The 17,500-nt window shown below is 43.2% G+C and overlaps 1 protein-coding gene across 1 annotated transcript in view; it reads right to left on the bottom strand.

The window, feature by feature from the left end:
• The window catches only part of shtn3 (shootin 3), a 30,498-nt gene extending 15,084 nt beyond the window's left edge, over positions 1-15,414 (bottom strand). Inside the window, exons 1-2 of the mRNA XM_087176682.1 lie at positions 15,193-15,414; positions 8,948-9,008 (exon numbers count right to left, since the gene is read on the bottom strand). Of these exons, the coding sequence (XP_087032808.1) occupies positions 8,948-9,008; positions 15,193-15,264 (133 nt within the window). The 5' untranslated portion in view covers positions 15,265-15,414. The remainder of the gene's footprint in view (positions 1-8,947; positions 9,009-15,192) is intronic.
• Positions 15,415-17,500: the final 2,086 nt, after the last annotated feature.

Here is a 17,500-nt window from a genome sequence, read left to right as displayed (position 1 = left end):
TTTTAAAATGACCCATATATGGAGACTTTGGGAACATGTCGACTGAGAGGAGAAACTCGACGAGATGAAGAAGCTTCGTCAGAATAAAGATCCACTCACGTCTCTCTCTCTCTCTCTCCATCATCTTCTCCATCTTTATTATTTTGCTGCATTTTATGTCAAATTAGTGCGATTGCTGGCAGATAACAGACAGACTCGACTCTCTTCTGCGTGTCGATAAGAAACGGCATCTTAAATCCAAATAAATCTCATTATTAAAAACAATACATTTGCTTTATCAGCTGCCATTTTCTCCCTGCGTCTGTCTCACTATCTGCCATTGATGGGTTCAGGTTCTCTGCGGCGACACGGTCGGACTCCTTCAGGCTGCAGTGGCTGGATTGCATTACAGCCCAGCAGGAAGCTCCCTGCTAACATCCCTGATCCATTAACAGACTCCTTCCCCCGGTCGATGTACAAGCCCTAAATGTGATTACACTCTTCACTCACACACAGCTGAGGGCAGGAGCAGAAAGGTGTCCGTGTTGTTCCTGCCCTCAGCCGCTGCCAGAGAGGTAAATGTCATCCTGCTTTTTTTTTTTTATAACATCCGGGGTTGGAGGACGGGAATATAAAAGATGTTTTTCGAGCTGGTGACATATTCATAAGCAGAATTGGATCAGAGATATAAAAATGCTGTCAGGGTGCAGATAAGCTGGAGTCATACGTCCCGCCCTGGTTGGGAAATTCAACCAGCGTCTTTGAGGTTTCACTGGTCTGACCTCAATGTTTTGATGATTCACGATGAACAAAACACAAAACTGCCTCATCCATGCGTCATCCCTCTCTCTCGCTCGCCTCCTTCTTTCTCCAGACATCCTGATGTATGATTTATGTACCTGTGTGTGTCTGTGCTGTGATGCTGCCGTGTCAAGTTTCTCCTGTGGGACGGGGAAGAATACCTTCCCTTACTTTACCTTGCTTTACTTTACAGATCAGAAAAGAATATAAGTTAAAGCATAAAACAACGGGAGACTCCATGAACAGAGTCTCAGTCACAACATGTACGAACTTCCTCCATGGAGCCACGTTTCTTCAACTGCGACTGTGTTTTCTTCACCTGCTGTAACTGTATAAATTAGTTATAATTATTAGTCTTATTGCTGGGGCTTTAATTAAAATATTATCTATTATATAATATTATTACTCAATTTATCATTTTATGATACTGAAAGACAAACACATGTGTTTCTGTAGCGGCATTAGAAAACTCCATGTCAGAGTGTCTTGTTCAGTCCTTCTATCATATTATCATCCTGAGATAAAGACACAATAGGAATGTCACCATGACAACCACGACCACGACCTGTATCTGTGTCAGTGAGGCCTTCAGGCCCGATGAGCCCCGACTCCGCCTCGCATGCGTCTCAGGTGAAGGCGTTTTCTTCTCACAGGCTACATGACTAATGCTCCTCTGTCTGACGATGGAGCCTGAATGCACCACCATTAGACCCACCTGCACACACACACACACACACACACACACACACACACCAGTAAGGCTGGCTTTGTGTGTAGCTGAGTGTGTGTAGTGTGCAGATGCATCATGCAGGGATGCTTTCAGAGAACAGAGACGTTACAGTGAAAGTGCAGCAGCATCAGTCCGCTCACATATTGATCTGATTTCTGCGTCACGGAGACTCGACTTCATTTCAAAGCTTCACTGTTCAGAGGAGACTCACACACAGATCCACGGATTCCACGTAAACCAGGTCTTTGGTTTCAAATGCTCGGCTTCATGTTTCAGAAATACAACAGCCGGAAGACTTCAGGGGATTCATTCATTTTTCTATAAGTCATCACATCAGGAATATAAACCAATACATCACGTACTGAATGAATTTATTCTAATATCAAAATATTCATGTAAGTGAAATGGTTGATGAAGGTGAAGTGAGTGGAGGTGGAGTCCATTAAGAGGAAGCTAACGAGCAGCCGTTCGAGTCACAGATCTACGCTGCACGTGACTGCGGCGTGTTTTACCACATGACACCGGTCTGGGCTTCGGCCGTGTGATGATCCTGAACCCAGTTAGAACTTCAACTGACTGTATTAACTAAGTGCCTTCATTTTAGCAGCAATCGTTACAGAACATGATTCAGTCTTTAGTGTTTCTTTCCCGCCTCGAAACTGCGTCACGTATCAAACCTCGAGTTGTGCGGCCTGATTTGTGTTAAAATTCATTCTGTTTTTAGAGGTGATGACACTGAGCGACCATGATCGCCTTTAAACTAACAGATTATATTAGCCCGATATTCATTAGCTGCCTCAGACAGTTAACGAGTGACCTCGAGGAGCCGCGGGGATGTTCGGTGCCAGAGCGGCGGTGGGTTTAGGCGAGGAATCATTAGTGAGAGAAAGTGATGATATGAAAGTGGAGGAGGAGGAGGAGGGAGGAAGGCCACTGGATCTATTTTTCATCCCTCACTCAATGTTTAATGCCTGTGGATGGGCTTCGGTGGTGTGATTCCCTCCCGGCCGGGGACTCATTTAAACCTTCGGCGTTCTCTCAGGGCTCCATTCAGCCGCTTTAACCACCGCTCCAACCCACACGCCGCGGCGGATCGGCCTCTGCTCGGCTGCACCGCGGTTCAGCTGCGGCTCTGTGGGTCAGACGCAACGCGGGAGGCAGAGGCGGGTCATACTGCCGCTATTTATAGCTCTGTTTTTATTCTTCTGCATTTTACTCCAGAAACCAGCAGCTGGTGCCATCACTGAGGAGACGCTGGAGGATTGTCTGTTAGCTAATGATGTGCACAGTGAAACGTCGAGCTTGAGAGGCTGTGAGCCTCTCTTCTGATTGGCTGACTGTTTTATGAGCGATCCAATAAAAATATAGCAGATTTCAGGTAAAAACACTCAGAGAAACCAAATCCTGCAAGTGTCGGATGGTGGGTCCAGGTGGGAGGGGCTTGGTGACTGCTTTGTTGTGACATCACAAAGTTCCAGAAGTCCTGACGGCTGGTTTTAAGGCTCAGTTTCTGAATACAGGCTGTGTGCATTTCTCTGTGGACTGAGGCTTTGATACTTTCACAGTGTTAATATAGAAGCTAGAGCTGATCTATAATCAAAAAAATAGATGGATATTTACATTTATACAATATGAGACCTTTAAAATGATAACATACATTGTCATAATTGTTGCTGATTCATTTCACTACACTTATTTCTTGCGCATGTGACAAATAAACCTTTGAATCCTCAGCAGGTGATGAACTCTCCCCGAGAAGACGCTCCGATCAGAAACTCCTCTGGGTCAGTAGCCCCGCCCACTTCAGGGTCCCTTAAAACCCGTAATGATCCGACAGGCTAAAAACAAAGCTCTGCTTTTGTTTTTCACCCTTGAGCAGAAGCCGGTGAAATCCTCCTCGGTGACGATGCTTGTTATTAACAGATGATTTGGAGGATTAGCCAACGGTAAGCACATTCATCCATGAGTAATAGTGAAATCCCACCGCAGAGGGTTAAAACAGGGTTAAAAAGCTGGACGGGGAATTAACGCGAGCCCAACAGCCAAGAGCTGCTGAGCACAGAGCCGCTCTGTGTGGGTTTGACTGTGAATAAAACCTCCAGGTGTGCTGACGTTCAGCAGCTCACACGGAGAATGGTGAATTCTTCACGGTGTGTCGGTGACTGAAGAAGTCACTTTGCTGCTCGGCCTGCGGAGGATTCACACGACATAAAGAACCGTGAGCGTTAATACCGGTGGTGTATAAGCTGTAACACTAACCCCCGAGCTAAGCTGTGAACAATGGGAGGGTAATGCTGCCTTCAAGTGCTCCTCTTAAGCCCCCGGGTCCAAGGACCGGGAGTTGTACATTTGTTGCACCACTGACAAACTGAACCCTGATTCAGTCACGTATACAAACCATAACGAAAATGAACCTCCAGCATCTGCTCTTCCACTGCAACAGCTGACATCTGGCTTCAAATGCTGCTTCTTTAGCTGCACACTGAATCACACACAACCACAAAATGTCAAGAATGACACCAGAGAAATTGTTTAAATATGGAAACGGCGGTGTACAGAGCCTCCTTGGTTTTCCTTCCTCTTAAGTGGGTGTGAACGTTTCAGAAAGCGACGGCTGGACGAGCTGGAGTCACAACAAGTGGAGATACGTTCAGTATCGACGTATTGGCAACTCGTCAAATATGTAAATTAACAATGTACCATCATTATGTCCGGTTGCTTTAGCGGTTTAGTTGTATATAGATGTAATTTCTAGGAGACAGAGATGCAGGAGCAATCACACTGAGCTGGGAGTCGTACAACAGCAGCACAACACAGACAAACATCTGGAAGATCATTTACAATCTAAACAACAGATTAAAAGAAATGGCCGACAGAGTCCCAGAGTCTCTGAAGCTGCTCTCTCCTCTCGCACTCAGATTGATCGATTTAAAGTCAGTTATTGATCAGCTTTGTGCCGCAGTGGCTGAACCAGCAACGTCCAACATTCACTCCGGTCATCAATCACAGTCTTTACTCATCATGAAACACAAACGTATGACTCTTAACACGGAGTCCTTAACAATAACACAATAATAAAATCATTATAATTAGTCATTGACACACTGACTCTTCCCTCTGAACCCACAAAACCTTTCTTCCTGTCAGAGAAAATTACACTTCCCCGCTCACATGTCACCAGCTTGTTGGTCCTCCGTGTGCTCTCAGCGTGTAATTACAGTATTTCCGACGGCACTTGAATGGAGGGAAAGTGCTGCCACGGGCTTTTATCTGAGCACAGTAGACTGAGTAACTAGGCTGCGTAAGCCAACGGCGCTACAGGCGACCACATTTGTAAAGCTGAGTGGTATCACAGTTAGCTTCCAGCTACATGTTCCGTCGCAGCAGCATTACACGACACACAGCACTGATGGTTCCCTCCGTAACAAGCAATACTTGAGTTTTGGCTTCTTCTTTTGTTTTTTTTTTGTATTTAATTTATTTTTTGTTCCTTTCTTTGGCCTTTGAGGAAAGATATTTTCGTCGGTTTCCTGTGGGAGCTCCTCTGCGTCTCCTTCCCTGTTTCTTATTGTGTGTTTATATGAAAATAACTGACTCTAGCTTATTTGTCTCTCCTTGCATCTGTTTGTGAGAGTTTGGCTTCTATTAAAATCCCATCCTGAGAGGCATGTCTGACACTCAGCTCCTGAGCGAATGGCTCGTTCTGCTGCTCTGGCTTAATACAAAGCATAAATTACAGACTGTGAGACGTCGGCTCCGCCTGCTTCCTACCAGCTGAAAAGATCAGGAGGGTGCAGCCGTGCACTTTAACTTTTCTCTCGGTTTCGCTGCTAAAGGCAAAGAAACCTTTTGGCTTTTTCATTTGAGGACGGTCTCGTGAACTAAAAAAGATGCACATCAGTGCTTCTACCTCCCTTTGCTCCAGGATTTATACAAGTTTTTGCAATTTAACTTTCCTGTTTTTTCATCATCAGTCATTTGCTCTTGCTGCTAGTATCTAAGAATGATGGTTATCTAAATAATATTATTACAAATCTTGCACTCAGGAGGAAACAGACACGACAACATCACATAACGTGGATGCACCATAGAGACGGAAGAGGAAATTAAGACGTTGTTGCTGAGATTTGTCATTAATTCCCGGTAGAACGTCATAACGTTGCTGCTTTTCTGCAGCACAGTCGTGCACTGACACTAAGAAATACAAGTGGTGTATTTTATTAGAGTGCAGAGCATCAACTGTGGTGAACCGTCCTCGTACGGAGCAGCACCATGATGCAGCAGCTTCTGTAGTAAACTACAATCCCCTCCTCTGTCTGTCTGTCAAGCTGCAGGAAATATGGTCACAATCTCTCCTTCCTGAGTTACAGCGTTGAATAATTGACCTTTAGGATATAAAATATCATCACTACATTTTATCTTTATAGAGATTTGAGTTAAATTGTGTCATAACTAGCAGGGAGGGGGGGCCGCGAACGCCTCCTGGAAATATCACATGAAACTACCTGACGTTTGTCTTTTTATTTCACAAACAAAATCACCTCTCAACAAGCCTGATGCGTCACGGATGAAGTTCACCCTCAGCGTGATCGTGAGCGCGGGGGGCGTCCGTCATCGAGGCGGGTGTATCATCTCACGGCCCCGCCCCTCGGCTCGGGTCATGTTGTCATGTTGTTAGTTAGTCAGTTAATCTGTGCTGGACTCAGTCCGGCCTTTGAGATTCAAACGAGGCTGAAATCAAGAACCCGCCAACGAGCCGAGTCGCCCTCATTAAATCTATTAAAATGTGGACATCAAATATGGAGGAGCAGGTAGAGAGGCCACAATGGATAAAGAGTCAGGCAGGAGTGGTGACACACACACACACACACACACACACACACACACACACACACTTGTCCTTCCCCCCATTTTCAGCTGCTGAATAATTCATGGCAGGAGGTTTTAATAATTCATGGGAATAACATGACAAGAGCGACTGCTGTCTCCTCTGGGGAGCGGCGGTGGATGAATAAATGAGTGAATGAAAGAAAGACTTCAGTGACGTGGCCTGACATTAAAAGGAGGATTCAGAGTTTCTGCTGACTGAAGGGTTCAGGTCCAGTTTTGCTGGTGCAGACGAGTTTTTGACATTCGTCTGACACTGAATTCTGCTGTCGGGGTCGGACTGGAGGATCTGCTCATGTGTTCATCTTACAATCTTCCTTTTCTTCCTCCTTCAACACTGAATCAAGGCTCATGTCTCCATGTGAATCCGTCCTGGCCTCCAGTGGACGGTTTCCGTGACATTTGATAGTTACTGAAGACATAAACAAATCGTCAGCTGGCGTCTCTTTCCTCAGTTCATCTTTCTGATTACTGTGAGTCAGTCGCCTGAAGGACGTACAGTAAATATTTGTTCCTGTCTGGACCGTCGTTAGCTGTGTGTGTGTGTGTGTGTGTGTGTGTGTGACGCCGCTGCCACGGAAACAAACTAGTGAGGAAACTGTGAAAGCTGCAGCAAAATGCAACTACTCGCCCATCATCAAAGGTTGTATCAATAAGATTAGAAAATAAAAAACGTTTTTTGGGTTCATCACAGATCGAGTCACAACACGCGATACTGAAAAACTACAAGTACTACAAGTACTGTGTTCTTTGCACAAAGCTAGCGTTTATTAGCATAACAGAATGTAGCATCATATAAGAGCACATTCCTGGCACTTTGTAAGATGAACTACTGCACACAGTCATTTTGCACAGCGTACATATTTGTATTGTATATATTTATTGATATTTCCATAATATTTAATGTTTAATCTTTCTATTTATATTGAAGCAGTCTGACCTGCAGTGCTCGTTTGTTTTATCTTTCTTGGCTTTAAACCAGATTCTGGTTCTGATGAACAAAGCAGCTGTGATGACCTCACGACCATCATCGTCGTAAGTCATCAAACTCACAGATCTGTTACCCGCATTGTTCCTTTAGATCGTGTTTCATCGTCTCACCTGTACCTGGAGCACCCCCCCCATTCAAACTGAGGTGAAGCTGCAGGTTCCTGCACCATTTATATCAATAATTCTACAATAATAATATAAAAAACTTCAGCAGCGCCACGAACCGCGGTCTCCACAAATAACCGTGAATTAACAGTTTCAACAGAAAGTGAACATATTAGCCTTCAACTTCCTCTCTAACAGGAAAAAACTTTCATATTCATATTCATCTGTCCTGGAGCCAAAGAGAAACAGTCTTTTGGTTAAACTCTGCACATTTATAGCAAAATTAATGAATGTACTCTGTCCCTAATAAAATGACTAAATATACATTTGGAGGCTTGGCTGGATTTCCAAAGTGATTTTAACTAATTGAGGGAAAAGTGCTGAGTGGTCGCCTCACAGCGGCCTGTAATGTCTAAACTCAAGCTGCTGGAACAGATGAAAGGGTCTCAGCTCAGGTTTAAGTGATATTACACAGAACTTGTGTAACCATACGAGTCTCTATCCTGCAGCTACAGACGCTGGAACAAAACGTGCCTCAGACCAGATGGAGGATTTTATCCCAAACACCTCACAGTGCCAGGGACGTCTAGAAAACGTTGATATTTCCCGATCAATAAGGTGTAAAGCAGCTTCAGCGCAGCCTCTTACCTCTGTGAATGGTCATGACAGGAGCCGGGAGTCATCAGCTATCAGCCTCGTTTCTAACAGTTACCTGGGGACAACCGGAGGTTAACCCCCCCCCCCCCCCCCCCCCCCCGAAACAACAAACGCTTCTCTACGGTTGGCTAAATAACCTAGCGGTTGCCATGGACACGAGGACACCCTGCCCTCCCTTGTTAAACCCACCAGGTGTTGGTGATATCATTTCGACACAGGTGAGGAGGAAAGGTGTGAAAAAGGGTGAGCGGGGGGAGGAGAGAGGGAGGAAGCGGAGGTGTCAGCTGTCTGGTTGATGTGTGAGTCTGAGAAACATGAAACCTGAAAAGGCTGAGGGCGTCTTTTCAATAAATGTAACCTCTTGTACGACATATTTCTTGCTCCATTGTTCTGAAGTTCTGAGGTTTCTAAGAAAGCGGCGACTAAAAGAAAGTGTCAAGCACCAGGAAACAAATCAACAGCTCATCCAGATGATGTAAAACACCTGAAACCTTAATAATCCGTCATTATACAGGAAAAACCGTGTGCACACTAATTAGGGTAAGTACGGTAAATCAGAAGAGAAACTGTGTGTGAATGTTCAACGTTGTTTTCTTGACTCTGTGTCTGACTGAGCAACGAAGAAATCCTTGGTGCTGAACCACTGGTGTGGCTTCAAATGTTTATACTTTTATTTACAGGTGAGAAATCTGTCGTCTGTGTCTGGGCTGTAATTTTTCAAAATAAAGTTGTGTGAGTTTGAAGGTGATGATGGCGGAGGCGGAGGAAGCGGAGGAGGCGGAGGAGAGCGGGACTCACCTCTCTTGATGTGCTTGAGTTGTCTCTCGGCCTCGTCTCTCTCCTCCGTCAGTCTGTTGCACTGCAGGAGTCAGAGTGAAGCCATTAGATCACGTTCCACTACAGAGTCAACACACAGGTAACTGACACCAGCAGAGTGCAGTTACACACACACACACACACACACACACACACACACACACACACACACACAAACACACACTACAGATGACTGTATATACCACAGAGTCTGGTGCGTATGAGAGAAAAATATTAGATAGTTTGTGTGATTAAAAACATCCAATTAATTCATGTTTATCCACAATTTCATGCTGTTTAATTACTAAAATAAATAACGACTGAACTCCTTCCCTCTAAATGATTGTGTTGTGTTTTTCGGAGGAGTAGAAACTGATGTCACAGGCTGTTCTGGACTAAATGTGATTATAAAAATGAATTGTTTCTGCTAATGATTACGGTCATTCAGCCCCTGCTGCCTCTGACCTCACGTTACCTGACATAAAAATGATCATGAGGGAGGTTTAAAGACTTTTATTTTGGAGAGCAAAGAGAGCTCCAGTATCAGTAGATAACCTGAGCTCAGGTAAAAAGCATCGGTAGAGTTAGAGACTTTATGGACAATGGCTTTCGTCAAACTTTCCCAGCTCACTGTCCCTGCACCTCTGGTCTGTCCCACATCTGTCCCACATCTGTCCCACCTCCTGACACTGGGTACCAGGGACACTTATGAGACACATAGTACAGCCCATAACTAAGACCCAAAAAGTTCTCAAACGTTTCAAATGTGAACTGAAGTATAAAATAAAAGACTTTTGTCTGACATCTAAAGGCCTAGATACTGTCTATCCACTGTACTTGGTTCATCCAGGTTCCCAGGTGTCAGTCTGCCAACACCTTACCTTCACCTTACCTTCACCTCCCGCCCCAGCTGTCAACACACCGAACACCTACACTTAACCCTGTGGACGTCGGGCACCATGGTGAATTAGTAACTTGACGGTATCAATGAATCATTCGTAGCGATGATCTGTCAAAAATATTTCACCCTTTATACCTGAAAGTGAGGCTCGTTTGAAGCTTAAATATATGGAACAATCAGTAATTGATCTTTCCTGCCGTTCATGTCAGCCATGAACACATGAAGATCAGCTTCAAGACAATCAGATATAAGATATGCTACCTATATATTACAGTTCAGTGCCCTCTGACCACACCCAGAATCACCTGTAAACACACCCCCCAGTGATGTCACAGCGCACCAACACAACCTGAGGTGCACTTCTACATCACTGCAGCAAGGTGCAAGTTGGGTAAGTCTGAACTAAACACGCAGGCTGTGAATGCATCATTAGAGAGTTTGTATTATCTCTAACTCCAGCGACACAGCGATGACACATGATTGTGTCAGGTGTCTCAGGAGACTTAGACAAGGTGTGATACAAGCGTATTTCCTGCTCAGCATCTTCTCCATACAAACATTCATTTTGCCTGATCTCCCTCCCTGCTGAGGACTGCACCGCCCTTCTCCGTCGTCTCCCTAATAACAGCGACAGCCCTTCACTTCTGATAAGGGACCGACTCTCTCTGCTTCTGCTGACTTGACGGCTGCCCTACAAAAAGGCAGAAAGGGCCGTAACTACTCATTTTCACATCCACGGGATCTGTTGTAAGTATCCCTTGTTGTGCTATATTTAGGACGAGCAGCTGTGGTGGAGCCCGGTGTGGATGTTGGAGGAATGAAAGCCGGGTGACAGCAGCAGCAGCTGCAGACGTCACTGAGGTTAACAAGTGCAAACCCGCCATCAACACTCAAGGACAAACTTCATTCTGGCTCCTGGCTGGAAAAACACAGTGTGGATCAAACTATGGACAGTCAATCACACTCACATAAAAACATGACCTTAATTCAAATCTATATTTTGGGTGTCCACGGTTCTGAAAGTAAAAATCCAGCTCCTAATGTTAACGTTCGGTGATGTACTTCCCTCCACAACAACCCCACACAAACAGGGTTCAAGTTACTTTCTGGAGCTTTCAGCCGCTTAAACCATCTTGGATATTGAACAAGCCAAAGATACATGCTGTGGGATGCATTGTGGGATAGTTTGAGAATACCAGAGCAACAAGTTAGCCGTCCAACACAGTGAGCTTAACGGAGGAACATGGTATCAGAAGATCAGGCGACTCAACTGATGGACGTTTGTCCAACATAGCAAAATAGAAGGAGTAAATTGAAAAGGCAAAGGTTTCTGAATTTGTAGCTTCTAGTAGCACTGGGGATCATGGGTAATGTAGTATTCAGAGACACAGAGACATGATTTCCCCAAAAACAAAGTTAAAATAATTAAAACTGGTGGTAAAAACATAAACGTAAAGTATAATAACATCATCCAGGAAACTCACCTGTATTTCTATATTTAGGAAAAGTGAGGATATTATAAAGAAATTAAAAATAAATAAAGTTCAAATGGTAATTTGAAGCTCCTCACACTTTTACACTGACGTCAGCCGCTGAGTATTAATCAGGGTAATGATCAAAATGTGCTTTAATTTGTCGTCACAGTGTATTTAAACAGGTTTAAAACTTTAGCAGCGAAAACGCAAAATGTACCTCAGTGAATAGAAAAGCTGCGCAGCTTTATGTTTTATTGTGGTTACCACAGTCATTAACAGGGCATCTGCAGTGCTGCTGGGCTCTGAATGCACTTCATTTAAAATGGTAATTGGAACTCGTAAAGCGGTCAGTGACCTCCTGAGCAGCGAAAGCAACAGTAAACAGACAAAGAAAACCGTCCCGTCTCCGTTCAGACAACCTCCAGAAGACGAGCACGAACATTCATTACATATATAATGAACATCTCCAAGTTATTTCAGTTATTCTGGAGCAATGCAATGAAGTGAACTAAACACAAAGGATCCTATAAATGATGCAGACTCAGTTGGTAACGAGATGCTTCAGCCACTGAAGGTTCATCAGAATCAGACTCATAACGTAGCAGTTCCTGCTTCTTAATGTTTAAAATCTTTCCCTCTGATTGTCCCTCCTCCATCAGGTCAGAGCAGTGATGTTAAATAACAGAAGACAAAACGCTCCTGATGGCATCTAAGACTATGAAGTTTCATGTTTACATCTTGAGTGGTATAAGAGAAATTTAAGACTTAAGGATGTACAAAATGTTTTTAAACTCTGTAGCGGCGTTGATTCATGTGTCTGAACCCAGCTTGGACGAAAGAGAGAAGACCACACATGACCTGTAGCTATAACTCGTCTTATTTTAAGTAACTAATGTTGGAAGACCAAACAAACCAAAAGAGTGGAAACCAGGGGAGAGAGGGAGTCTGACTCACTGCCGCCAGCTTATGATGTAATCAGGTGGTTAGTGCAGGTGAGTCGACTCCCTGACGGCCCAAAGAACTGAAACACAAGCAGATTCAGGGTCTGAGTGAGTCATAACAGACCGACAAATCCAGTTTTGCATGCATGATGCATTCAGGGTATCTTTGTACCCTTGTAAAGCCTACCTTGTAAAATCCCCAGAGTGACCACACTGTATTTACCAGGTGTTTGGGTTCAGGTGGTCATCAGTAAATACATGAGACCAAGCTGACCAATGAAAAAGTCTCAGCAGAATTCAAAGCCTGGACAACACGAGTTATTTATAGTAAGTAATATCAATATATCATTGAACTTCCTACAGTTTACCACCAGTACCTGTGATGGGGCCGTAGATATGAAGGGTTAAAATTTGAGAGGGTGTAACTGCGACAAAACCGAGCCGATATCCTGAGATAAAAAAGGACAAAAAGGACGCTCAGCATCCAGCTCTCTCTCCTCCAGCAGCAGGAAGCACTTGGCCCACTTTCTCCCAGCTCTATACCTGCAGTCTCACACACTGTCAGCTCAGATTTCCCTGAGGAACGCAGCGAGGGCAGCGGGTTCACCGGCACGTGGCGAGGCAAGGCAGTAAAACGCCGCCTGCCAGGGTGAGCGGTTCAATTCCCCATGCTGCACGGTTACACATTTCTTTTAGATAAAAACACTATTCCTCACTTCCCCACAGAGCCCTGCAGTGACGGCAGACGTTTGCAGCTGAAACAAAACTGTAGTCTGCAGCATTTTAATGGTAACACACTTAGCAAGTAGCTTAGCTTTGCAGCTTTTTCCTGTTCTTTGTTGCTGTGCATCGATGCAACAACAAAACTGAATTTAACAATGAAAATAAATGTACATCAAGATGACAACTCGCACTTTGACATGTGCTCTGCATTTTCTTTCAGCCACAAAAATCAACAAGTACAATAACAGAAAAAAACTGGTAGGCTATCATTTTTTGCTTAAGCTAGGTTAGCTGTGCTGCTACTGTTAGCTAGAAGTTTTATGCTAGCTTTTTCTACTTTTTGTTTGGGTGGGTGATGAAGAGAAATGTTGGAGCAGCACATTATTTGAATAATTTATCCACTGGGGAGTCGACCTGCCCTCCATCATGGCAGGATGTAGAGAGCTGAAGTCATTGTCTCCTTTTTTTTTTTTTTTTTTAGCTCCATTAGCGATTAGCCAGACAAACTGAACAAAATATTTTTTCGTTTCGATTACTTTCATTTGTTTCTCTGAAGAGCTAAAACTTAATGCTTTTTTGAATCATTGATTTGAATCATTAATTAAGTTAATTCATTTTTTGGTCCATAAAACAGGAAGTAGTTTCCTTTTGTCTGACCTACAAAAACAAAGAGAAGAAGAACATCCTAAAAATTAAAAAACTGGAACTATGGGGAATGTTTGGCATTTTGAATTTTAAAAAATGACATTAAAAATATATAAATTATCAAAACAATTAATATTTTATATAAGCAAATAATATAAACTCAAAAGTCCATTTACAAGCTTTCAGCTGCATTTCATGGTTTTCATTTTGTGAATGGAGCTGGCTCAGGTGTCTCATCAACTGACTTGAGTGTGGACCTTCGCTCATGTGATGAGAGGTTTTGATTGTGGTGGTCAGGAGTCACGTGATGACACGGCTGAGCCGGGTCAATTTACTGAATGAAGACCATGAAATGTGGTTGAAAGCCGCAGAAGCTAGTGCAAGCGCCTTTGAGTTTAGAATGGTTTTGGTTTGATTGCTTCTTGAATGTTCATCAAAAGGTCAAGACAGAAATTACTCCTTGATATTTAGTGACTACCGCAAGGCTTTAAAATGTTAAAGGTTGAATTCCCAGCGGAAATGGTTAGTGTCCATTCCTGTAAGTGTAAGTCACTGGGTAGAGCAAGGCACTAACACACTCGTAGGGCTGAGGGTTCGATTCTTACTAACTCACTTCATTGTGATGTTATTGTGACTCAGCAGGTAGAGAAAGGCAGGACTGTGAGCTCTATTCCTCATTAGCAAGTAGATCAGGGGAGCAAGGCACTAACAAACCCTGTGAAGGTTGAGGGTTCAGTTCCCTATTTAACTCAATGAATGAAGCAAGGCACTCGCCCACAGACTGCAGGTGTACAGGTTTGATTTTGTCCTTGGAGGTCAAAGGGCGGAGCCACTAAACGCTAACTGGATGGTGCGTTCAATTCCCTGTGTAGATCGACTCATTACAGCAAGGCACTACTACTGGAAGGGGTCTGGGGTTCACCTCCCATCATGTGCTCTCTTTGCAGTGGTGCGTTTAAGGTAAAAAAAAAAAAAAATCCTCCAAGACATTACAGATCTGAGGCAGGTGAGGGCGGGATGCAGGTTTTTGGTTTTCAGAATAAATCGATGGACTCAAACTATTTCTGCCACGAATCAGCTCGAACCTGAGGCGAGGCTTTTTTTTTTTCTTCCTGTCTATTAAAAGCATGATGTCAGACATCATCACAGCCCAGAATAAAACTGCCAGCCTCTTTACACTCAGCACATTTCTCAACAACAGAAGAAAGAAAAAAAAAAAAAAAGGTTAAAGACCCATTTAATAAACCCTGCAACTTCAGCATGAAACCGACAGATAAATGAAGCTGTGACAGAAACTCAGAGCACTATTTCTTCTCTCCGGTTAAATGGCGAGAGATTTAGGGAGGGGTCCGGCTCTTTGATGTCTACAATAACCTCCAGGAGAAGCCGGCCGGCGAATTACACCGGCTCAAATTAGCCTGCAAAAATGTCCCATCTGATGTCACACATTTAAAGCGGTTTACACGCAGAATAAACAGGATTAGAGGGAAACATTTAATCAGTTTCCTGTCTTTTTTTATTTTATTTTTTTTATCGGTTTACCTCTGTTTGCATGTGCGCGTCCCTCTCCTCCGCGCAACCCTCCATCTGCGCCGCTGATGAGCAGGGAAGCATTTCCAGGTCTTTTGTTTATTTAGAACCAAACTGTGATTTAAAAAGAAAAGAAAGCGACACTTCTGATTCTAGCAGCACATGTTTGGATCCGAGCCCATTATTTTATTTCTTCTTCCAAACACATGGGATGGAGAGCAGCTCGGTGCTGCTGCTGCTGCTGCTGCTGCGGTGGACAGGATCCTCCTCCTCCCTCCTCCTCCTCCTCCTTTCACTGTCAGCATCATCTGGCTCCCCTGGACCCCTCCTCCCTCCTCTTCCTCCTCCCTCCTCTTCCTCTCTTCCCAGTGCTGCAGGCAGAGTCGGACTAAACCATTTGTGCGTGGGAAGAAGTGATGCTAGAAAAATGTCCCGCCAGACATTATCAACTAATTCCACTTGTCTGTCTTGAATTAAATATTATCATAATTATATTATCACTAGTCAGTTCTTCACACTTTAAGGCCTCAACTAACGACGTCAGGGTGCGTTCAAGTGCTGATGGAAGAGTCTGACGTGCAAAACGTTGCATTCAAGTTCAGTTTATTATTTGCTATGTGTTATAATAATTATTATGATGATTATTACAGTAACAGTAACAACAGAAGTAACATCACACATCAACGTGTCTCTCACATCACCATCAGTTTGATGTTTGTATGTTTTTAAATGTAGATTCAGTGAGAAAATGTTTGGTTGCTGCAGGAACTCAGATCAGCTGCAAAGGTCAGGCTTTGACACTGAGCTCTGAAGACACATTTCTACAGTGGTGTGTGTGTGTGTGTGTGTGTGTGTGTGTGTGTGTGTGTGTGTGTGTGTGCTCATGCATAGGGGAAAATAACTGCCCTACACCGACATCTAGAGCCCTTAATGTGCAACTACAGGAGATTATCAACCATTCAACATTAAATTCCTATTTATAAGAATGACAGTAATTTGTAATTTAAGGACACCTAGGCTGGAGATAATGTAACTGTAGAATAACTTATCGAACATTAAAAATGCTTGATTAGAAAATTATACCAAAACAATAATAATCATCATCATCATCTCATGTTTACCTTTCTAAATCAATCGGGGCTCATAGAAACATTTATTCTACATGTACCTGTATAAAAACCATATGAATAGAAGGATAAAAGAGGAAAAGGTTAAACAATGACTTTAGTTTAATTTTCTTTGACTGTATGTAAATGTAATTTACTGAAATTATACACATTGTAATTAAATGGCTAATATTAGTTGTGCTAATTGTGCTGTTTTAAATGGAAATATCGCCATGTACTCTGGGCTTTAGTCAGATTTCATAAATACTAATTAATAATAACTAGAAAATTCCTGGAGAAATTTTGAATGTTCCGGCTGCTTGGAGCGTGTACGTCACTCCTCACATTTCAATCTGCACAAAGGACGTTAAGTTCAGTTTCATTCATGTCGTAGAGACTCATCCCGACACTGACCTCAGTGCAGCTGTCCCTCAAACTCACACTGATGGTTTCAAACACAAATTTGTCCCCACAACCACAGCAAAACATGTATACACACACACACACACACACACACACACACACACAAACACACACACACACACACACACACACACACACCCTAACAGAAGCTGATATGCAATAAAGCTATACCACTATATCCCCATATAGATTATCGCTTCTAAGATCAAACTTTTATGACCTACCTTACCTCTTACCTTTTTGAGACTCTTATTTTGAAAGAGTCTGTGCTTCTGTGATTGTCAGTATAAATGTGTATGTGTTGAAGTATGACGCAGCAGTAGAGCTCCAAAGAGGCCTGGGTTTGGTCGTTTCGAAGACGTCTCCTCATTCATTCTCAATGGGAACTTTTTCACCCTTTATCAGCATTTATGTTTCCATGGTTACTGGAATCACTAAGAATATATACATGTTGTCTGGGTTTTCTCAAAGCTGCGGGACTAGTTGAGCTCCAAAATTTCAAAAACAGAAAATGACTAAGACGAATAAACATGCAGAATAATACATGCCTTTAAGGTTATTGCATTGCAGCCACATAACTAGGAAATTCCTGAAGAAATTTTGCTCTTCTACAGCTCAGGAGACAAAACTGTGATTCTCATTTCAGCTTCACTTTAATTTCTATTTTGTTTGAAATGCTGTTTCTCATTTTCTTCCTAAAATTCATGAGGAGAAATAGGTGAGACACGACGACTTGAGGAGAAACCCCGCTCCTTTTATTCTCCTTTGTAAATGAGACTCAGAGATACTAG

This window comes from Seriola lalandi, unplaced genomic scaffold, assembly GCF_002814215.2.
Source record: "Seriola lalandi dorsalis isolate HSWRI2012SDOR001 ecotype SW California unplaced genomic scaffold, Sedor1 jcf7180002054565, whole genome shotgun sequence".
NCBI lineage: Eukaryota > Metazoa > Chordata > Actinopteri > Carangiformes > Carangidae > Seriola > Seriola lalandi.
Note: the sequence above shows the minus strand (reverse complement) of the source record. Positions and strands in the feature narration are given on the sequence as shown.